This window comes from Coturnix japonica, chromosome 2, assembly GCF_001577835.2.
Source record: "Coturnix japonica isolate 7356 chromosome 2, Coturnix japonica 2.1, whole genome shotgun sequence".
NCBI lineage: Eukaryota > Metazoa > Chordata > Aves > Galliformes > Phasianidae > Coturnix > Coturnix japonica.
In genome coordinates, this window is record NC_029517.1 from 46,229,395 (window position 1) to 46,253,746 (window position 24,352).

At 37.8% G+C, this 24,352-nt stretch overlaps 1 protein-coding gene across 3 annotated transcripts in view; it reads left to right on the plus strand.

Moving 5' to 3' along the window:
• MOCOS (molybdenum cofactor sulfurase) overlaps nt 1–24,352 on the plus strand; it is a 204,132-nt gene that overhangs the window by 147,598 nt on the left and 32,182 nt on the right. For all 3 annotated transcript variants that reach the window (XM_015854275.2, XM_015854272.2, XM_015854273.2), the window contains exons 6-8: nt 4,841–5,040; nt 20,403–20,519; nt 23,109–23,555. In XM_015854275.2, the coding sequence (XP_015709761.1) occupies nt 4,841–5,040; nt 20,403–20,519; nt 23,109–23,555 (764 nt within the window). The remainder of the gene's footprint in view (nt 1–4,840; nt 5,041–20,402; nt 20,520–23,108; nt 23,556–24,352) is intronic.

The following is a 24,352-nucleotide window of genomic DNA, read 5'->3' on the forward strand; positions in this document are numbered from 1 at the left end:
GTATGCACATGCACATATGCACGCACTATGAAAAAGGTGACACTGAAAATTTATCTGTGGATTGCGCAGCATTAGGATGCTCTCCTGTGCATACCTAAGAACGGTAAGGAACATGATTCTCTCTCAGTCAATTTTGTTACTTAGAAAACTTGTTCCTAGTCACTGCTTGAGCAATGAGAGCTTAGAAAATGGAAGGGTTCCAGGTAGACAGCTTAATAGAGGAAACAAGAAGAAATTCTAGTTGACTTCCAAATCTTGTATCAAATTTTTCTTCTCTAAATATTGTAAATTTATTTTATGTATAATCATTTGTTACACTCAAAAGAGAACAGAACAGTATAGTTCTACTATTCTGCCCATGTTCACATTTCTGAATTAAACATACTATTCTTGACATTTCTTTTCTGAGGCTTCAAATGCTTTCATTCTAATCTAGAATTAATCTTTCTGGGGTATTAAGCATGATCTTGAGTTGTGAGTTGTTGCTGGTGATCTACTGACATGGCACTACTGAATTCAGAGTACCACATAGATGTCTAAATGACTAAATGACTGAGACCTGGAGACCAAAAAGAAAAAAAGTGGGGAAAAGCAATTTATTAGTATGTTCTCATCTCCTGCCTTGCTGAATTTTGAGAGAATGGGACCTCAGCAGTTGCCACATTTGGCCTTTTCCAATAAATAAGGCTTTACTGATTTGAATGAACCGATCTGTCTTTGGAAACATCAACACATATTTGGAGGATGCCTTTTAAGACATGCATTTCTGAAGGAAATATTTACTGAAATATTTATTCTCTGATTATACTTAGAAGAAAGGAAACATTTTTGTTTATGCTTCAAAAAATGGTCAAAACATGTAATGGGCAGCAAGGTCTGGTGAAAAGTCCACTGAGGTGATGATGAAGACGTCAATATAGGTGTGGTTTTGATCCGTATGAAGTACACTCTGAGAAAACATAATGAGCACCAGCAAGTATAATGTGCTCTCCACATTACTGCCACCTGCTACACTGTTTGTACTAGTGACTAGCTAGCATGAGAAGTATTCCACTGCGTACCAAAGTATGCAGAAGAGGATCCTTGGCACTCTGAACTGTCCACACTAGAGCAGTACTGGTTTCTGTGATGGTACTCAAACTGAAGAACAGTGAAATGGTAGGTCTGAGATGGGGCTAACCTGCCTGGATGTTGTAGTCTGCGATTGTACGTCACTAATGTTAGGTTAAATAACATTTTCATAGGTTAAATAGAATGCTTCAGCAAGGAAGTCTGTGCACAGAAGTAAAAGCTTTTTTGTCAGTCTCTTCTGCTCAGTCACTTTGCCACTGCAAAATATAAGGCATTCATTATGGCAATAAATAATGTGAAAGCTGATATGTTACTAGAGAAAGAATTAATGATATGATCCTGTCTTGCTTGCTATATAGTCAAAACATACACACACAGTAATAAGAGGCATATTAACCCACAGAAATGCAGGAGTTTATATTTACACAGCAAATTCCTTACATTTGTACCCAGGAAGAAGTCACTATTAAATGCAAATTGTGCACTGTGAGCATCCTTGGTGCTGATTTTGTCTCTACACATAAATACTGTAGATAATATTACAGACTTCAGCTGATGTACTTTAGACTACATCAGATTTCATTCTGATCCAAAATAATGAGCTCGTAAATTGTTCTTTATTTAGAATAATTTTTAGGAGGAACTTGATGCAGTTCATCTTAGTGAAACAGAGCAGTGGTAAGGAGTAACATCCATAAAGTGGTAGGGAGTCAAAGCATTTCAGTCCATCCATCACCTTTTCAAGTTGAATTTGGGATGGTTTATCTAAGATATAAGTCTTTCAAGAGGCTTAAGGTGTGCTACTACTTTTAGCCACAGACAGGCAGTTAAGGAAGAGTCTCCAAGGTATTCAAAGCTAAGGAACTGGATATAAAACAAGATTTCTGTGTAGATGGTAGGCAAAATGCAGGAATGCAGCATGCTAATCAGTGGCAATTAAACCATTATATTAACTTCTCACCTCACACAGGCTCAGTTGAGCAATGAGTTGAGATTCTGTCATCTTAAATGTGAGGTTATATGTAATAATGCAGGTCCTTTGATCACACTGGGGACCAAAGATTTGTTCTTTCTTTTTTTGTTTTCCTCATGTTCCTTTACCTGGTGGATAAGAGAGATGAAGTAAGCACAGAATTTATGCTGGACACAGTACAGATGATTTTGTAGAGCAAAATAAAAATAAATCACAGTTATTTACTAAATATGCCCCTTTTTTAGTCAGAATAAACTTTGTATTGCTGGCATTTGTTTCACAGGATTTTTGACATCATAAACCTAATTACAACCTATTCTGCTGCTTAAAAATATGGGACCCTGGCAACACCACTTCCTCTCTCCAATCATGGGGCAGCAAAGCAACTGCAGGGTATTGCATTTGGATTTGTCAGAATAAATAATGAAGAGGCTCATCAGCTTCTCACTAATGAACAAGGAAATGTGATTAAGCAACTTTAAAAGAGAATGGCTGAAAACAATATAGAAATGATAGCAGGATGATTGCTGTGAACGAGAGACTGAAATTTCTGAATAAGAGATTTCTTCAACAAGACACGATGACAGTAGTTTAATCTTCCATTAAAAGATTCCTGCCAATTTGGAAAAGCTCTGAATCAGGAGATTACAGACATCTCAGAAGCTGACAAGGCAGTCACTTCTCTTAATACAGCTACTTTCTGGCAATTGCCTTTTTTGTTGTTGTTGTTTTGTTTTGTTTTTCACTTCAACGCTTCTACTAAACAATGATGAGGACATTTCTTACTTAGGCAACCCTTTTCTTCTCAAAGACGATGAAAATAGAAATTGTCTTTTGGACCACAGTGTTCTAGAGATGCTTGCCAAATTTACTGTGGCTAACATCTAGAAACTGCACTGATTAGCTTCTGGCAATGCTCCTTGAAAGTACTTCATGACTTAGAATCTCATTAAATATCTTGTTCCTCTTCATTATTCCTTAGCACCAAAAGTATATACTTCTTCCTCATATCTAATCTATTCTTAAGCTTTCTCTCTCTGCTGTCCTTACTTACCTAAATGAAAAAGCACACAATACAGAAATTTCAAGAAGAGTGACATAGCAAAGGTTGCTTGAATTTTTCTGTATGTCAACAGAAAGTTATCTTATTCTTTCCCTCTTACACATCCAAATATACGATTTTTACAAGTAAATGTATAGAAGTCAACAAGCAGATTACATGATTTCTATTCAAGGGATTTCTATTCAAAAAGTAGAAGTTTCCAGATATTCAGATATAAAAATGATTTTCAGGTATATACGTGATATGCATGGAAGTGTGAATTTCATAGATATTCAGTTTAAAAAAAGAAATTAAAAGAAAATGTCAAGGATCATTTAATGTACCAAAAACATTCATGTTCCTCAACTGCAACACTCATCATTACAGAAAATTTAGTGGGTCTAAAACCAAGGCAGAAAAATACTATTATGCGTCATAAGGCTTTTGAAGAAGAAATATTTATTTTTTTCCATGTGATGTAGGTCCATTATACTACAACAAATAAGGTGAGAAACTGAAACATCTTTGATTTTTCAGCTGAAACTTCAGCTATCTTCAGTAGTGAGTTGATTGGATTTAACATTAGGATATAGAAATCTGCCTGTATTGCTTAAAATAGTTTGAGATCATATTGTTACTGACTAATTATCTATCATAAAGATGCAAATTCATTTGATTTCAATTCTTACTTTGAAAATTACTCTCATTGTTCGTGTTCTGTGGGTAAATTACTATTAAATAAATCATATTGTTATACCTCTGCTTAGAAGATTTTTTCTTTCCTACCCAGTAGCTGTTCTCTTGTCAGTGGTTTATTCTGGCTATTCCTCATCCTTTCAGATTAGATGTATTCTCCCCAAATGACTTATTTTGTATCTGAAGCTTATGCTTTAGCTTCCCGTAGCAAATTAAAATATTCCAGAGATCATATATGACCATGGTACGTCATCCCACAGTGTATCTGAAAATGAGAAGTCATTCTGATTGGGACACCTAACAGAGATGCAGCTCTGTCGAAAAGCAGACTTGTAGGGGTCTCCATCTGCCAGGAAATCTGTGCAGTCCTCTTTTCCAAACTGCTCAATGTAGAAAAAATAAAGAAGCAAAGAATGACAGTATATTCCTTCTTTATGTTTTTCCAGGCCAAATCATCTCTGGAAAACTTCTCTAGAGCAAATAAATAGCATGGGTGCAGTCAGTGGGGTGTTCACATCCTTTTTCTTATGTATAAAAAATCAGGCAACCAAACAAAACGGAACAGGCTTAGAAGAACTTTTTTATTTTTTCAATATTCAATTAATTGCTTGTGGACTGAGATTTGTATTTTGTCATATTATTAGAATTTTATTATTTTTATCTTAGACATAAGTTTGCTTTTCTGTGCTGCATAAGGGTTGATACCTCATTCTTACAATCTGCAGAGTGAAACCTGGAGCAAAACCGGCTTTTCAAATTAATAGTGCCAGAAGATAGTGATATGTGCATGCTGGAACTGTCAGTGTTGTAATGCACATTAATCCATTTCAGTTTAACTTTAGATTTCTACAGTAGATTAACTGTAGATAAATAGTGCAACAGGAGCTTTTGTAGGAGGAGAGAAATATTTTCAAACTGTATATTTCTTTAAAAGAACCAAGTCGTGCTAGTTTTGTGCTAGTTGCCTCCCAGTTGCACTGTTCTGAAAAATTTACCTTTTTTTGTAACATTTTCATAAAAATAATGTATCTGATATGTACACACACTTTTCTTTGCAGGTGGAATGGAGAAAATAAAACAACATACCTTTGCATTAGCTCACTACACCTATACTGTGCTGTCTACCTTAAAATATGCCAATGGGGCACCTGTAGTACGTCTTTACAATGACACAAATTTCAGCAATGCAGATGTCCAGGGTCCTATCATTAATTTTAATGTGCTCGATGAAAGTGGAGAAGTGATCGGCTTTTCACAGGTATGTTCATCTTTTCCCGTAACAGAATGTTCAGTCTGTATCTTAAGTATCTACCCAATGAGTTATTTATCCTAAAGGAAATATTTTATCTGTCATTGTCCCTTCTGAGATTTTTGTTTCCTTTCTTCATAGCTCTCCATAATATATGCACACCTTTTTTGAAGCAATGGAAAGAGAATCTAATAAGTAATGTGAGCACAATGTAAAGTGCAGGATAACAAAGGACATATCTTAGTGATTTAATACTCTACACATAAAAAGTTTGAAAGTTGTCTGTCTTACCAGGATGTAAACAGGCAAGGCACTTTGGTTTCACTTCTCCTTTTGCTTCTAATAATTATGCTATTGTGATATTACTGAGAAAGCAATTAGTAACCAATAGGGTACTTTTATTTAAAAGTTGAATATTCAATATGAGGACTACAAGTGATATTCAAGCTCAAAATTCTTTAAACTCCGCGTTTCTCTGTAGCTTTCTCTAGTCTATATCTAGCAGCTATTCTCAGTATTGGTAATAAAATTTTGTGAAACTTGCTTCCCACTTTCCAGTATTTGTTTATCATGTGAGAGACTGGCCATAATTGTATATGACCACACACCAATGTAGAAGCAGACAGTGGGTAATGTAGGGTAATGCAGCTCATGTAATGTGATGTAGGTAATGTAGTTTGATCAGGAACAGAAGCCAGAAAAAGCACAGTGCTCTAGTTCAGCTAAATTATTCTGTTTATTGCATGCCTCTTGAATAAGTCCACACATCAAGTTCACGACCTTGATTTCAAGTTTTCAATAACTGGTAGCAGCTCTGCAAGCAGTACTTGCATAGTTGGATTGCTCCTGGAATGGAACACAGAGAAAAGTCTATGAGAATATGTGGGGAGATGTATATCTACATGGGGGAATCAGGTGAAACAGTTACTTGGCAGCCTGACAAATGGAGTTTTGAAAACTTTGTAAAGCATTTACTACACTGATGAACATGGAAAGGGCAAAGAAGCAAAGTAAAGAAGCTCTTTTCTCTATACATCTTATAAAAATCACTGGGCTGTATTACCAATCTCAATGATTAGCCAAAGTTCAGTTCCAAGAATTTCATACTTTGGGAATCAATTGGCCATTTATACAACATTGCGTATGTGTTGCAATGTTTAAAGAAAAACAGTGACATTAACACTACTGGGTTAGTAAAACACTCTGTCAGCATCCTGATTTTGCTTCTGTCCATTGGTTAAAAGGAAAGCCTGTATTTGCACTTCCAATTTTCACTGTTTTATAAAAAAGATAACTCTTGCCTGTTTTACTGTTTTAAAAACAACTGTACCCTTAAATAAGCAATGATTTCATAGTCTTCTGCCTTCATTGTGCTGGTTGGTTACAATGGGTGCTCATAAAAAGCTTTTTATTGATCTGCATCATCTGGATTGCACTATTCACCACATTGTCATCATTTCTGGCATGAGTATATTGAGTGAAGAACTATAAAGTTTTCAGATACATACTTGTCACATCTGCACTGCCTATTGGATTACTTTTTTTAATTAAAATAATATGCAATTGAATTGCTTTCAGAAATTTACAACCAGCACTATTATTTCCAAAGCTATACTGTGTGTTATATGTATAAATGGCTTTTCTATGGAATTAAATACATTCACAGTCATCTTATTGCAGTTATGGGGGAGAAAAAATGTCTACTCTCTCTTTATGATGACAAAGAAAATTTGTACGACAGAGGGCAAAATTCATCAAACTGACAGCGTAATCTCATCGTCATTCATATCTGAGGCACTACTTATATACATCCTTAAAATTAGATAGGTTTATTCAAATTAAAGCTAGATCTAATACATCTATTAATTGTGTTTAGTATGTGAAATGTAGTTTGCTCATGTCTGTTATCTGCACATTCCCATGGATTCACTATTCAGTCCAAATGTCATCTAATGGAATTGGAAGAACACAGTTTCAGAAGACTCTGAGAAAACATTTTTAACGAAGGGAAAATTGGATGACATTTCTATCTGACATACCTACTAGTAGATACCAACTAATGACTCCAAATGTACTTCAGCTAGTATGTGAAAAGAGAAATGACAGAATGTCCTATCTTTTATGGATGATATCCATCTATAATTAATTACTTATAACCAGGCATCCAACCAATTCTATTTATCTTCCTGACAGGCAATTGTTATGTGACCATTGCCTAGCATGGCTGGACATTAGCATTTGGTAGCCTGAAAAGGACAAACTGACTGATATTAGAGAAGGTACTATGCTGAAGTTTGGAGTAATTAATTCTCGCTTCTATAATTAGTGTTGGTGTAGTCTCATCTTGAATATTGCATGCATTTCTAGGCTTCACAAAATAAAATTGATGTTAAGGTACTTGAAAGTATCCATAGGGGGGCAGCAAATCTCATGAAAGGGCTGAAGGGTATGTTCTTTTAGGAGATGTTGAGGAGAAGAGGAGGCTGGGAGGCAGTCTTACTGCTCTCTGTAGCACCATGCTGAGAGAAGGCAGAAGGAAGATTTGGGCTCTGAAGTCATCACTGATGGCAGGATGCAGGGAAAAGTTTATTTGGTCAAATGCTGGAACAGACTTCCTGGAGTGTTCAAGTGTTCAAGAGGCATTTGGACTGTGTCTTCAGTCATATGCATTAATTTCTGGTTAGCTGTGAAGTGGTCAGATAATTGGATTTGATGATCTTTGCAGGTCCTTTCCAACTGAACTCCTCTCCCTTCTCTTTTATTCCTTTCCCCTCTTCTTTCTCCCTGCGCCAGTGGTATCCTGGGGCGCATTAAAAAGAGCGTGGCCAGAAGATTGAGAGAGGTTATCTTCCCTTCTACTCTTCCCAGGTTAGACAACATCTGGAGTACTTTGTCCAGTTCTGTGTTCCTCAGTTCAGTGAAGATAAAGAACTTCCAGAGAGTATCAAGTAGAGGACCACAAAGGTAGTTATGAGCCTGGGGCATCTCCCTTATGAGGAAAGAACAAGAGACCTGGGGCTGTTCAGCAAGGAGAAGGCTGAGAGGGTATCTTAACAATGCTTATAAATATCTACAGGGCAGGAGTGAAGTGGATGGGGCCAGATTTTTTTTCAGTGGTGCTGAGTGACAGAAGAAGAGGAAATGGGCACAAACTAGAAGTAAACTGTTTTTACTTTGAGGATGATAAAGCACTGGGTCAGGGCAGCATTTGTGGAGTCTCCTTCTCTGTAGATTTTCAAAACCCACCTTGATGCTTTCCCATGTCATCTACTGTAGGAAAGCTGCTTTAGCAGAGAGGCTGGATTCAATGATCTCCAGAGTTTCCTTCCAACCCATACAATTCTGTCGTTCTATGATACTATAATTCCATTCCAAACGTTTCAGATTGGCAGGAAAAACTTTCAAAATAGACAGTCTTCAGAGGATACCAAGCTTACGTTTAAGCCTGAAGATTTACATAATTTACATGATATTCAGAACTATGAGCTAAGTCCAAGATACTTAGGATGTGAGAGGCATGCAGTGAAATACATGACATTTAGCACTGCCACTGAAAATTAAAACAGGGAAAAAATCATGTCCTTTATCTCTGTAGCATTTTAGAGGAAAACTGTTCTTACTGACTACTATTACTGAAATCCATTTTTCATTCTTATGAGTGTAATTCACCTCAGTTAACAAGACTGTGCCTCAAAACATAAGCATTTGCAAATTGCATACACTGCATCAGCTGTGCTAGTAGGAAATAGCTATGGTCTCAGAATCATCCTTGAATAAAACCTTTTTTGCATCCATCAAGATCAAATGAAACAATTTCATTAACACAAGAAATGAGACGATGCTGTGATTGCAGTCTCAATAATGGTATCATTTTTTGACAGCTTCTTGCCCAAATATTTATGACACAGAACATGTAGACATTAAAAGGTGGTAAGGTGGGAGTGAAATAGTTAGAGAAGATGAATTGTTCTTGGTTTTTCTTTTAGCTGTTTCTTCATGATTGTTGAAGGCCATCACTGTTTTAGAGTATTACATTTGGAAGAGCTATCTTTGAATGCTATATGTATCATTGGTTTAGTAGATGGCTTAATTACTGGTTTAACTATTTTGCTCTAAATGGTAATTAAAACAATTAAAGAAGAGGGACTGGCAGGCTTCAAATATCAATCATCCTTCAAAAGCTTTTTCTTCTGTTTTTTTTTTGTGAAGAAATATTTCTTTATTTAGGAATAAAACTACTAAGGTTTTGAAATCTCCATAAGTCTATATTCTTTTGGCTCTAAAACTACACTAAATTTCCTTCTTTGAGCTGCACCAAACTTCCCTTTGAGCTCCACCATACTTCCCTTGGAAATGATTTCCTGCAGTAAAAAGCTGTCTTTGTAGTCTGCTGTTCATATTAATTTATTCGTGAAATGTGTTGGGAAGATATCTGCGTTCTTTGAACATGTACTGCCTGTTCTTTACAACAGCATGTCTGCCGTTTTATGTTGTGTTACATTTGTGCCCAGGTTATGAATAGGGGTTAAACTATAACAAGCCCAGGGTGTAAAGATGGACATTATACCACATGTAAAGATGGTATTTAATACCAAACAGTTTCATCACATATATACTTGCCTGGTTCAGAATGGATAATTCTCCAGCATTATAGCTTTTGCTCTTAATGAATGGACAGGTGACTAGCTGATGCTTTGGAAAGTGTAGGACGAGAGTCAAAGGACCCCTGCTAAGTCAGAGGTACAGGATGAAAGCGGCAGGATTGACATTAATGCAGTAAGCTGCCGATCTCCCATTTCCTTGTAAGGCTTCCAGAAAAAAAAGAAAAAAAAAGAAAAAGGAAAATAAATAAATAAATAAAGGAAGGAAGAAGAAGTAGAAGGAGCAATTAGCTCTAGACATTAAAGAGATTTTATGGTGTCACAAAAGTGGGGTCATATATATATATATTCAGGGATGAGCTAATACTGCAGAATTCTAATGCGGCAAATCACCATTTATTTATAGTGAATTTTTGCTATTTTCAGCGTATATGATTTTATAAATATCCCCAAGTTCTTTCCGTCTCTGAAACACTGCTTGACAGCAATGACTCAGCTTCAGTTTGCATCGTTGCCATCATTTTATCAAAATCTTGCATGTATCTCCGTGACGTGTTTCGATTTCTGAAGAGGAAATGGAAGAGCTGGAAGGGAACATTGACTTGAAACAACAAACATAAACACAAAAAAAAAGTGGATTTCTTAAAAATGAGGTCAAAATGTGGAATGGTACATACATCTCCACTTGCAGATCTGAAAAAAAAACCACACCAGCTCTGCCATGAGGAGTTTTTTGTGCTAACATTATTTTAAGTTTTACTCATAGTTCTCAAAGGAAAGAGGGTTCTGTTAAATATTCTTCATAATATAGATGGTAGCAGAGTAATTTCAGCAACCTTTCACATTTCATCCTGTAAAGTCGGTTTGGGAGCTGGAAGAGGGGGAAGGGATTAGAGCTGCAATGGGCAGATGGAATTTCACCTGAAACATCTGTTCAGTTTGTTCTCTGGGGAGCTCTAGCTCAGTCACACCTCCCAGTTTTGTGTTTTCTGCCTCACTGAGAAATACAAATTCTTTTAACAAACTTTTTCTCTCTTCCCCCTGGGTTGCTGAGAAGCTAGCTCCCGTAGCTTTTATTTTCCACAATACCTGCTTTGCTGGATGACTGAGGCTCACCTGCAAAAATTTTGTTGGCATCCACATATGCCTGCCATGCCTCCTAAAAATCCTGTTAGGAAGGGAATGAGCATCAGTCCATTAGGAGTCCCAGCCTTCCTGCCTGCCATTTCACATTTGTGTGTGATAGACAAACTGCTATAACAGGAATCAGCTGCCAAAGACTATGTAAACATTTTGCTTCTCCTAGGGAAGGCTCTTCAGCAATGCTGCATATGGATGAGTTTTGGCTCTCAGGCTTGAGAACCCTGCTCAGCTAGATTATGATCAGCTTTGTCTAGGAGCTTGCATTAGTATGTCCTTGCTCACTCCCATCAGCACAGATAGTGTGAGGGGAGAGCTAGACTTTGAATTTATCTTTCTTCATCCATTTCCCAGGGAAAGCCTATCAACACATATCAATGGATAACTTGCAGTGTGTGTCCCTGCAGCACAAATCTGTAGTGCAATCTGGTGACTGCTCTTATTATGGCATCTGCCCACTGTCTCACCCACTTTCTTTCTATTATTTCCACCTCCCTTGAGTTAATGTTAAGGGTAGACTCACTGTTGTTTTCTTCTATTTTGTTGTTTTCTGACATTCTGAAGTGTAGAGCAAGGTCTTCCATTTGAAAATGTGGCACCAAATCACTTACTTAGACATAAGAAGAGCCACAGAGGATCTCACCACTGCACCATGCCTACCCTGTACCCTCTTTCTTCCACTGTTGACATGCTAGTTTAAGAAGAGGGGGAAAAAATAAAATAAAATATAAAAAATGAGACTCCTCTTACAAACAGCAGTATTTGTTTTCTTTTTAACTCTATTTATCCTTTTTTATCCAAGACATCCCACAGCAGTGAATTCTCTTGTAAGTAGTTTAGCAGCCAAGTGAAAGTTACTCCCATGATTTGAGATGTGAATGGGGAAAAACAAGCGTTAGCACTATAGGGACCATGAGAGGTTATCCATCTCATTATGTGCCAAGACAGGATCATCTTAATCTGAACCTTTCCACAGCCTTTGGAGGCTGAAACTTAGCTATGTTCACTGCTGCAAAATATATCCCGATAATGAACCCAAGTTCCTTGCAGTGCAAACAAAGTTATCATTTTTGTAAGCATTGGGTAAAGGAAAAAAAAAAAAAAAGAAAAAAGAAAAGAAAGGTGAGTTTGGACAGGAAAGCAGAAAAGTAGAAGTGAGACAGAGGACATTTGGACAAACATTCAGAAATATAAGCTGGCTAAGAGACAGCAATGTATGCAAATAAATAGAATTTATTCTGTCTTTTTGTGCTCAGGCCTTCAAACATGGGTAATATGGGACAAAATGGTGAGAGGGATGATAAGAAATGTACATAAAAGTAGTTGCTCAAGGTAGATTTAGTGACCAGAGAAAACTCTGGTTGTACCTTTTCATCACATGTACACCTTCTTTGCTTTCATTCCTAAATGTTCTATTTTAAGCTTTTCCTTTTTCTTCAATGATATTCTAAAAAACTGCTTAGCTGGACCCACATCAGTATCCAAGAACCTGGCAATGGGCTGCTGATATCTTCTGCTTCTGCTGAAGTCTTTCTGAATCTTGACAGATTCAGTACCTGTTTTTCCCACTTATACAATTATCTCAATAGCACTTTCTAATCACTCAGGAATTAAGAGAAAATAGGTCAGTATCATCATTCATGAAGTGGCAGATAAACACACTTCTGGATGTATAGATATTCATATAATTACTTAGGTACTTGATTAAAGGAACCATGCAATACTGAAGAAAGTATATTTCCTGAAATACTACTTTTTATATCTTAGACAGAACGCTCTGCTTCTCTAGTGGACTGGGTCCACTGCTTTGTACATCTGTACAGAATTGGAGCAATGAGAATACAAACATTAGAAGAGTGAAGAAAAAAGAAGCTGCAGCATTTCCTTAGAACTGGAAGCTGTTACTAGCTCAGTTTGGTCAGACTGCTGGCTGGAGTCTGGTAGTAGCCATCTGACCTGGTTGCCTGGTCTGCAAGTTCATGCTGTGTCCTTACAGGAGAAAGTAGGTTATTGTTAAAAAGCAAGGAGCAATAATTTCTACCATACTTAAATTTTGAGTTCTTTGTTGTTCTTCAAAATCTAATCTTTGTAATCTTCCTCCTCCTCGTCCCCCCCCCACCCCCCCCGACCCAAATTTTACTTCTTTTATGCATAGTAGTAATCAGTTTTGCAGCTGGAGAAGTGCAGCCTTTTTTAATTGGGGGCCAGAGAAAATGGAAATCTAGCACTTGTTAATTCTAGTTAAGAAAGTCTGCTCAGGGATAGTCAGATGACCCTGACTTAGTTACAATAATGCATTTAGAAGCATATCCACTCATTACATTAATTTTGATGACTCAGGGAAGGAAAAGTGTTCTTAACATGCTTAATGGGATTTTTGGCCTTCTTCCCAATAGCTATCTAAAAATGATAGGAGTGATTGCTCACTATCGATTTTAGCTATGGATTCAGGCATTGATTTCAGGAAGCTGGGGACAGTGGATGAACCGGTGCAATAGAATGCAAACAGAATTGCAAGAAGTAAGATTGCTGGGAAGATTCCTGTTGAACCTCCACTAATTTCCTTGGTTCTAACTAGTTTTCAATTGTGTTGTGGATGTCTCCCAAGCAGGGAGATAGTAGAAATGCAACAAACCATAACGGCATGTCAGTAAATGGAACACGATTACTTCAAACTGGCAAGAAGTGCCATTACAGACTTGTTCTTTGCTTATGTTTGGTTATGAGGTAACAGTAACACAGCATTGAGCACTCAAAGACATACCCTTGCAACAAGGGTATGGCAGTACAGCAGACATTCTCATTGAGCTAGGTAGAGATTTACTGACTGAGAGTAAGGAGTTGATGTACTTGAGAGATTCAGTGTGATAACTGCAAGTCTGTTTTAATAGATAATGAGGCTTCTCTTGTTGAGGAAGTCATGGCAGGGTACAAGTTGAGTTGCTTTTTATAAGATCTCATTGCAGAGGGGATGAAGGCACTTGTGAGGTGGTATGCTTAAAATTGTGTACTGCTATACTGCTCACCAGAGCTGGTCAAGGTTAGAAAGCTCCATGAAAGCTTAGACTGAAGATTTTGCCTGACACCACTTCTCTGGAGTACCCTTGCATGTTGCTAAGGAAACTGCAAAGGAGATAAAAGAAAGATGCTCACAGTTGTTCAGATGGCAGAATCCAAGATAAATGAGGGAGGCTAAATATTTTCTCACAGGGCTAAACTGTGGCTCTAAACTGCAGACCTTGTTACGCAGGAGAGAAATGTGAAAAGAAACCCCATGGCAGCAGGAAGAGGACTGCACTTCTGACAGCCTCTGCTGGATGCTTTTTTCTAGATTTTAATAAAAGCAGATCAGCTACCTTTGAATGAATGCTATGTCCAGTTTCAGCCCAGTCTGAATCCTTTGAAGACAAGGAGAGCCTGGCTCCACCTACTCTATTACCTTGCTTGCATCTCCCTGCTCCCTTCAGAGAAATTCTGTATAGGAACTTGTATGGTCGTAATTAGAGCAATATTTCAACAAAGGGAAATATTAGTATTTTAACCCCATAACCTCCCTGTGTGGTAAGGAAGCAGTGTTGTTGCCATTTGCAGGGAATCAATATAAACAAAAGAAGATTTAAATGACACAAGAAAAGGAGAAAAAGGCTGGGGATAGTTTCAGCTGGGGCATGAATTTAATCTATGTTTCTAGACCTGTAGTACCATGCATTGCACGTTTATTTATTTTTTTTCTTTTCTATGCCCTGTTTTCACTTTCGTTAGTTGGCTATTTTCCCATTTATCCCTTCTTTGTACTAAATATTGCTTAATTTTTTGTGACATTTACCTCTGGCTGTCATTTCCCTCTCTAGCAGTAGTCTACTGTGATCTGATCCCTTTAGCCTACATGGTAGCTAGAGATGCGCAACTGGATGTAGAGATAGAGACAGTTTCCTACTGCCAACATGGAAAGCTCTGTTGAAGTCAGGATTAGAAATATGCAGAAATCTATTTCTTTGCTTTGCTTTTCTTCCTGGAACCTGTCCTTTTCTGGATGTCACTTTATCAAAAGGGTTTTTGTTATCACTGAATAAGTTTTAAAAAGAAAAGAAGACAAAATATGATTGACTGGGAAGACCAATGAGAACTGAGATGCCAAATGAGACATAACTAGGGGGTTTTACCTACTCATCAATCTATTCAATTTCAATAGCTGGATATTAGACTCCCAAAGTTGATATGTGTTCCAAATAAGCCCATGCCCTAAATCACTGCATGCAGGGCACAAAAAGCTGTTGAAAAAACGTGAAGTCATCCATTATGAATCAAGACTGTGTTTCATTTCTTCCTTACAGTCACGTAACTCACGTATCTGGTAGTTTCTTGATCTCAAGAGTGTAAAATTCTTGTTACTCCTTTATACATGGTGGACCTACAATTTATTATGTATGTGGCATCTTCTAGGAGAAAATTCCTGCAGAATGGTAAACCACATATTCCAGATCATCCAGAATTTTCCCATCATCTGCAATCATGACTATTATTTGACTTTGTTTTAGAAACCAGAAGATTAAATTATCACATCAACAAGAAAGTTCTTGAAAACTTCTCACTTCCATTATCAAGACGCTCAGTTTGGCAATCTCGGTAGATTTCAGTATCTCAGTCTAATACATTACTGCTGTCTGCTAAGGAGAGAGTGATGAATGTGTGTAGACTGAAGAAAGATTTACATCCCCATACCAATTTGTTTAAACCATTGTTAACAACTAAAGACACAGTCAGCAGCAGAGAATCAGCTTCATCAATACCATGAAAACCTGCCTAGGTACAAATTTCTTCCTTGAGAAAGCAAAAACAGGAAACCATGCAGTTAAACCAGTTTAATGATACTGTAACTCAGCTAAAATGCTTTTTTCTCCCAACTAAGTTATTTCAAAACAACTACTTATATATGTATGCCTGTGTATATGTATATATTCTGACCTACTTCTTATTAAATTGTATTAAACAAGATTAATTATGCATTTGCATCAGCAACCACATTTTACAGTCTAATGCTAGATGACGGAAGGAGCTAGCTTACTTTCTCTCCAATTCCATGCCATGAATCAGTGAATTAATTTACCAGTAGATTTGGAACACAGTGTCATGAATCTTGTTTTATAAGCAGCCATCAGTGGTGTGCAGTGAAATTCTTCTAATGAGCAAATCCATCAGACAGGAAAACTCCTCACAAATGTGGTCATTGCAGGAAGTAGAATGAGAAGTCCCAGTCCCAATTCCTGAGTAGCAGCACCTGCCACTTTGGAATTAAATGATTTTGTTGTTTGGTGGTTGTTTGTGTGGGTTTTTTTTGGAACACTTCATGACCTATTATAAAAGAGTCTTTTATTTGTGTCAATAATTATGATACTCATTAAAATAACGCTTGAAAAACAGCTACAGAATTCGAACGTACAGAAATGATTTCAGCAGAGATTCCTTCGAAAAACTTTGATTTTGTTAGTTAGAAATAATGCAAAAAATACATGCTATTTGTAAATCTTTTCTATCACTTAGTGTGTATCTACCTGCAGTAAGAGCATCATCCTCAGACTTATTGCAGCAGAACCTGAAGCCAGTGAAAGGCTTGCACCTTGCATCATACCTCTAGAGAAGTCCTGAAGGGAATGGACAGGAGAAGTCAGACAGTTGGCAAAGGCAGAGGAGTTACTGGTGCAACAGCGTGAAAAAGAATAGGAAGACAGAACACATGAAAATCTGATTTCTGTTCATCTTCTAAGTATGAAAAATAGCCAATAGGAAACTGCTGTAGGACAGTACACTGAAATGTTAAAAATAAAACCCTCTCCACCCCCTTTTTATTTTTATTATTATTAAAAAAATATATAAATCAATTCTAGTAGTGTTTGAAGGTGAACATTTGGTCAGTGTATCAATACTGAAGGCTGACTTGCTGAGGACAGCAACTGTGCTTTAAAACAAAAATTCTCTCTGAAACAAAGATAAGTAATTTAAAAATTGGTTTAGATGGACATTATTCACGTGTGTTTGTTAAACTCAAAGACCAATACCTGGAACTAGGAAAAGAACTTTTTACTTGTCAAAAGTCAAGAAGGTCTGACATGAGGGTCATGGAGCATGAAGCAGCCTACAGGGCTTGGCCCACAGCAAACAGCTTCAGAAAAAGTAATGAGTGCCAAGGGACTCTGAGGGACGGAAGAGACTCCAGGATGCTGTGATGGCTTAACTACCAGATCTTCACTGACTGAAAATGCTTAAAAAAGTTAAAATGCTGTAAAAATTCTGCATGTATTTTGCACTTTAACTGTCATCATTAAGCTTTGAAAAAACAAGGCACAATGGTTCCAATTACTAGACTCAGAGAACCACCAAGGCTGATGATTTGAATCCATAACTCTGTGTACATACCATTAGTACCATTCATGCTTCTGTGCCTTGTTGATGAACACGTTCCTGGCTCCCAAACGCTTGCTGCCATTGTTAGATACAGAGCTGAAAGCATCATGCTTTATTTCGTAAGCCTGAGTTCCATACCCGTTATTGCTCCTTATGGCAATTTTAGAGATGTGCTTTGTTTAAATAAGCTTTTCTTCATTGAAATAACTGTAACAGATGTTTTATGTTCTATTTGTTTTGCTCTGTGGTAACACTGTGGAGAGAGATTAAATTAACTCCCCACACAGAATATTTCTAGGGTGGAACTAAAGAAGGTACAGCATATGTCCAAGGGACAGTCAAGCATGTGTTCAAGGGACAGATATATTGGCAGTGCTGCTTATGCTCATTCTTTACATGGTTTCATTGCTTTCAGTAAAAAACTGTGCATCCTGTCACCAAGATCTGTGGGGCATCTGTGTGTGTTTAAGCCTCACATTGATGATAATGGAACTCAATTAATAGTAACGCTTATGACTAACTTACCTTTGTTCTCCTGAACATTACTTCCCTATATTCTCCTAACATTCGTACATTTTTATGTATCAATAATCTTTGTCTACTGTACAGACTAATATACATCATAGTTAAAAGTGTTATCAAAGAAGGGTTATTGGGTCATGTCACATATTTCTTAACACTAGGCAAGGTCAGAATGAAATTCTGAGGCCTTTATTAAAGCACAGTAATAATTTATTTGACAAAATGTAAAAGATTAAAAAAATAATAATAATCTTGTTAAGAATTCCTTGAAGCTAGGTCATGGAAACTTCATTACACTGCATACATTCGGATAATCAAGGCTGCCCAGCAACAATTCTTCAAAAGAAAAAAAGAAAAAAACAGCATTAAAAAGATATTTTCTAAGCTTTTTGAATACTGAGAAAATAAATCCAAACACTGTACAGTCTCAGTAGTGAAATATCTGTCATGATTTTAGCCTTGCTTGTCATCATTAACAGAACGATAGATCCACCCACGAGTCACCAGCACCATGACAAACCATGTTATATCAGAATGTAAACTTTTCTCATCTAAGTGTAAAAAGAAGTCAAGAAAATGTCACTGTTCCCAGACTGAAGTCTTTTGACAGCACAAAGTTAATGACACCACAGCAATCTTTCTCAACAGATGACTTTACTATAACTTTGATTTGAGAAACATGCTTTGAACATGGTTTATTCTCCAAAGCATTAATCACAAAAACACTACTTGGGTCTGATTCTTTTCTCTGCTTTCCAAGTCTGGTTATTTTTGTTGTTACTCTTTATGAGAGCTGAACCATTTTGAACTGAACTAATGGGGCAGAGCACATTTAAGCATGAGCAGTAATATCTTCTGCTCCATAATAGTGTAAGATTTCTTAGAATGTGTATACAGTGCATTTTTGTGTGGAGTATCTTGTGTCCCACACACTGAATGCTTTTAGCTTGAACTGCATTTAGCAGAACTATACACTGCTTAGGTTTAATTATTTCAGCCTGGAATAAATTCTAATGAATGGCTTAGTTTTTCAGGCACCCAAGATAGTGAAATTAAGGGTGTTCGGTAGCTCACACAAACAAACTCAAAGCTGTCAGAAGGCTGACATTGAAAGGCTGGTGATCTCAGAAAACTGGAGACAGAAGATGGGTTGTGTTATACAGCTGGGACAGTCTGGAAAGTGCTCACCAGTAACCAATGTAAAGAGAATTTATGTTTAAAGAACATAAAAGCTAACAGAGTTTAAGCCACCTAGAAGAACTAGATTGAATGTTTCCACTGATAGTTCAGGCAAGTAAAGCATGGGCTGACAGCTAGGGAAGTGACTGGTCTGAAATGGTAAGCACTTCCATTCCTACAGCTTTGGGTGCTGCTATTCTGCATGTAGCCTTTGTTGCCTGACAGGAGGACTGTTTTTCTGGCATATGAGTCCCCTCAAACTGTAAAATGCTTATTCTTAGGACCCCGAGTTTCCCAGTTTGCAGTAGAGGAACTAAAGCACAGAGAGATTAACCACAGCTTGTGTGAGGTTGTTCTGGAAGTAAGGGTTAGATGTGCCAATTGGATGTACCTTTCTGACCATCTGTCCTTTTTCCAAGTCGGAAATATGCCTTTGACCAGGCCTATTCATCATTTGTTGTCGAAGAAATAACTGCCAGTATCTATACCTGCTCAGTTATCATTAGCACCAGCTGTTGTTGCTTTTTCAAATCAACATAAAGTGTGTTCAGATCCCTGCTGTGTGCTTTCATGGTTTCTGAACTGTGCTAAGAGGATCCCCATGGTGTACTTCCCTTGTTTCTTAGCATTACTATGAATCCTTGACAATCTGCATTTCTTCTCTGTAGGGCCATCTAGAGAGCCGGTGCCACTCTCCCATTGCATCCATATCTGCTTCTCCCTCTGAGGCATATAAAGAGAAGTGCCTCTGTTCTCTTTGCACATCATTCACTCATGCCAGCTTGTCATCAATCCCTGTATTTATGCCCATTCAATATTAAGTAGATGGTATAACACAAAGTAAGCATAGCAACAGGAAAACATTCATCAGTGAGTTGGTAGACTGGGTGGTCATGTGTGGAAAATTGAAGGAAGCATCCCAGTGGAGTGCCTGCCTAATGAGGTGTTATTGCTTGGTGAGGGGCTGATTCGTCAAGCGCTTGTATGCCACAATCACTCTGATATCTTCATTTTCTGTAATGAGGACTTACAGTTTCAAATTTGTGTTGAGAAAGGTTTCCTTCAGCTAACAGAAGAGGTGCCCCAGGCCTCACTCTTCCTGCTGTAGGGGCAGTTATAGGTGATAGTTCCAACCAGACCCTAAATGGCACTAAGCTGCAGACCTATAATTCACATTACCAGTATAGGTGCTCAGATTTAAAAGTAAGCATGTGTGCTGCTTTTAGAAGGATCTGTGTCTGAACTGATACACTGTGTGTGTGTTTAGTGTGTACATTATACCCTTCTCTTAGTGCCACCGTAATTATCTGCTTCCATCATTGTTTTCTTTCAGCTGAAATAACAAGGCTGAAAAATCTTCAGTGCATATGGGAATGCTGACAGCTACAGTCAGTTGTTAATAATTTAGAGATGTGGTTTACCCCCAGTTGATTTGTACCCTTTAAACATTGTATATTGTTTACCACAACTTTTAAATGTCTGTCTTTTGTTCTTCTTTTATGTCTTATTTCCTGTTGAATTGGGAAGGTGGAAAAGATGGCCAGCCTCTACAACATACATGTCCGCACAGGTTGCTTCTGTAACACGGGAGCCTGCCAGATGCATCTGGGCATAAGCGATGAGGACATCCAAAAGAACCTGCAGGTTAGTTTCTGACTGAGATGATTTTATGATACACTGACCATGGAAAACACATAAATTCAGTGACCTAGGCTATCAGTCCTGAATTTAACAAAGGATGGGAGATTTTAAGGGAAGAGAAGAAAATCTAGCCCTAAACCATAAAGAAAATATAAGTAAATAGATAGACAGATAGTTAAAGAATAAAGTCATTCCATCATGTGCTGTGTTTTTAGTGTCCCCAACTTTTAGAATTAAGGTGAGTTTGATTTGCTTTCTCTGATTCAACTCAATTACCGTGTTAAAGATGAAAATGAACTTAAGTTCAGTACATTGAAACATGGTGTTGAAACAAAACCATTTTATGGACCCAAAGCACTATACACTGTTTTTATTTCATTCAAGAATACGAAGGACTGTGTTGCATCATTTAGGCTGGTATCATCTAAATATTACTGAATATTTTCACCAGGTTAAGCCCAATGAAAAACCCATACTTAGAGAAATTTTTCATCTTCCAGAAGTGTTATGATGAGGTAGTACAGTCAGACAGTTATTTTGAGACATTCTCATCAGCAAAAGGTCTGAGTGAGTTATTGACAACATTACTGTGCAGAGGAAGATAGCTTTTATTTACATTATTTGCATATATGCTTTGGTTTTGCCTTTTTTTTTTCTACCCAGAAAGAAAGTGGGACTTATATTCATTGAACAGTAGCATTTCTTGCTTGAAAAATACCTTCACTATTCAGAAATGCATAAATAAATGAAATTATGGGGGATAAAAAACAAACAACCTTCTGTGAAACTTAGAACTAAATGCCATGTCCACTGTTGAGCTAATGTTAGGTGAGTGATCAAAGGGAATTTCTAGCTTATCTCACTGGAAGTGAGTGGCAGTGTTCATTGATCTGTTTAATTGATGGAGAAACTTCTGCTTCAACAGATATTTTTGCATAGTCCACACTTTATGAAGGACATATCAAATGGGAGGAAATATGGACATCGTTGTTAAGGTATTTGAGGGCTTTTTCATCAAAGCTTTACCATGAGTTAAAACCTGTATTTTTCAAAGGAAGTAATGTTAGGGGGAAGGGCCCTTTCATATGTACTGAAAGCAACAAGTTGACTGGATCAGCAAGACAGATTTATTGCATATCGCCACAATGAGGGATACTTGAGTGGAGAATGAGGTTGACTGACAGAACTCAGAGGGTTGTGATCAACTGTGCAGAGACCAGCTGGAGACCTGTAACTAGCAGTATTCCTCAGGCATTGATACTGGTCCCAGTCTGGTCCAGTATCTTCGGAATTGACCTGGATGAAGGGATAGAGTCCACCCTCAGCAATTTTGTAGATGATACAAAGCTGAGAGGAGTGGATGACACACCAGAAGGCTGTGCTGCCATTCAGAGAGACCTGGACAGACTGAAGCATTTGGCAGAGATTTGCAGGGAAGGATCTTGGTGACCTGGTAGACGACAGGTTGATGATGAGCCAGCAGTGTGCCCTTGTGGCCTAAAAGGCTAATGGTATCCTGGCATGTGTTAAAAAGAGCAGGGCCGACAGGTTGAGGGAGGTGATCCTCTCCTTCTATACTGCCCCAGTGAGGACACATCTGGGGTACTGTGTCCAGTTCTGAGCTCCTCAGTTCAAGAAAGAATGGGAACTTCTAGGAAGTGTCAAGCTGAGGACTACAAAGATAGTTACAGGCCTGGAGCACCTCCCTTAAAGGGAAGACTGAGAGACTGGAAGATATTCATCGTGGAGAAGAGAAGATAGGAAGACAGAGGGGATGTTGTCAATGCTTATGAATATCTAAAGGGTGGAAATCAAGTGAATGGGGCCAGACTCATTTCACAGTGGTCCTCAGCGATGGCGTAGGGCAAGGGGCACAAATGGGAACACTTGCCATTTGATATGAACCTAAGAATAAACTTTTTATTGAAGAATAAACAACTTTTTTTTTTCTTTCTGGGTGACACAGCACTGGAACAACCTGCACAGAAAGGTTGTGGAGTCTCTGGAAATATTCAGAACCCATCTGGATGCTTTCCTGCACAACCTTCTCTAGGGAACCTGCTTTAGCAGGGGGTTGGAGCATATGATCTTTAGGGGCCCCTTCCAACCTCTACGATTCAGTGGATACGCCACTGATTATATAAAATAGAACTGTTCTGACCGTGAATATCGACAAAACTCCCACAGAATTCAGCAGTCTAGTGGTTTGGGCACCTATCTGAATGTAATATCCCAGTTCAAATCTCAGTGAACTATGCAGATGAGACTGGAATATATCTGGAGACTGATCTTGCTAACAAGCTATTCTGGCACATGCAAACACTTTCTTGATGTAAGTTTTTGAGAAGATCCACTTGCCTTGGGGTAGAATAGGACAAACATCTCAAAACAAAATTTTTCCTTGCTTGAGTAGCTATTAGACATTTGGGATTTTTTTTCTCCATTCTCTGTATGTATTCATGGGTTAAATGTGTATTTCCAAAAATGGGATTTCAGGTTAGAATTAACAGACTTGTGAATAACTATGTAAGGTAAGAGGGAAGTAATGCAGTCTGACATAATAGCTCTGTTTTTCTTCCTGTTTTAAACTAGGCTGGCCATGTCTGTGGAGATGACATAGACCTAATTGATGGACGTCCCACTGGATCTGTGAGAATATCCTTTGGTTACATGTCTTCTTTTGAAGATGCACAGACTTTTTTGAAATTCATCATAGCCACAAGGTTCTCCAAGTCAGATGCTGAGATTCCCTTTCAATCCTCTGCTACACAGCTGACAACAGAACCTGCCCCAGATGACCACTCTTACTTTAACGATGCCAATAAATTGTCTCCAAGAATGCACATCGCAGATAGAGAACATAGGAATAATCCATCTGGAACAGAGAGGACTGTCGGTTGGCAGCCACTGGAGTCTGAGTCGGAAGGCCTTAGAGCAGCTCTTTCTGAGGTTGCTGTGCCAAACATTAAAAGGGGAGACAAGCCCATTACTGTCACCAACATTTACCTGTATCCAATCAAATCCTGCTCTGCCTTTGAGGTATATACCTTAAATTATTTCATCCCAAACTATCAAACGTGTCAACCAGGAACAACATGTGCATTAGATATCAGGTAATAGTATGTGGGTGCCCATTTTTCCATTTCTCCAATCTCCTGGATCGAGCCCTGCCTGCTAAGGCACTTTGAAGGATTTCCAATTAGACTGAAATTACAAGATGCAAATGAGTCTTTGCTTTCCTGATGCCCATCACAGAAAAAAAATCAGCATATAATATGCAGTTTGGGGAAAAATAAGTTTGGGGGGAAAAAAAAAAAAAAAAAAGTTGGATTTGCAAAATTTGACTAAAATATAATCAAATAATTAGTATGCTTTCACTGAATGACATGTGAGGGACTTGTAGGCATTGATGGGTAGGCAGCAATTGAGAAATAACTTGATTAACATGTTATAATTGAGAGGAGGTTGATTTACATTACAAAGAAATGTTATCATTAAAAATACATTTGCAACAGAAATATGACATTTAAGTGTTGCTGCACTATTTGAAAGTTCACTCTTTGAAGATTTTAATTGCTTTTTTGCCAAGTTAATAATATCATCACCTTAGCTGTGACTTTTTTTTTAAAAATAACGCGTGATGAAATAGGTGTGTGGCCCACACATGACCTAGAATATGTCCCTGCTTAGTACCATACTGGGAACTGATTTAATGAATGTCAATAATGGTATAAGTTTCCCTATGAAAACTTGCTGGTGTAGGTCACTGTCTCACATATGGATGAAAACTGGGGTCAAATCCAGAGACAATCACCTGCTTTGAAAATATGGATTCT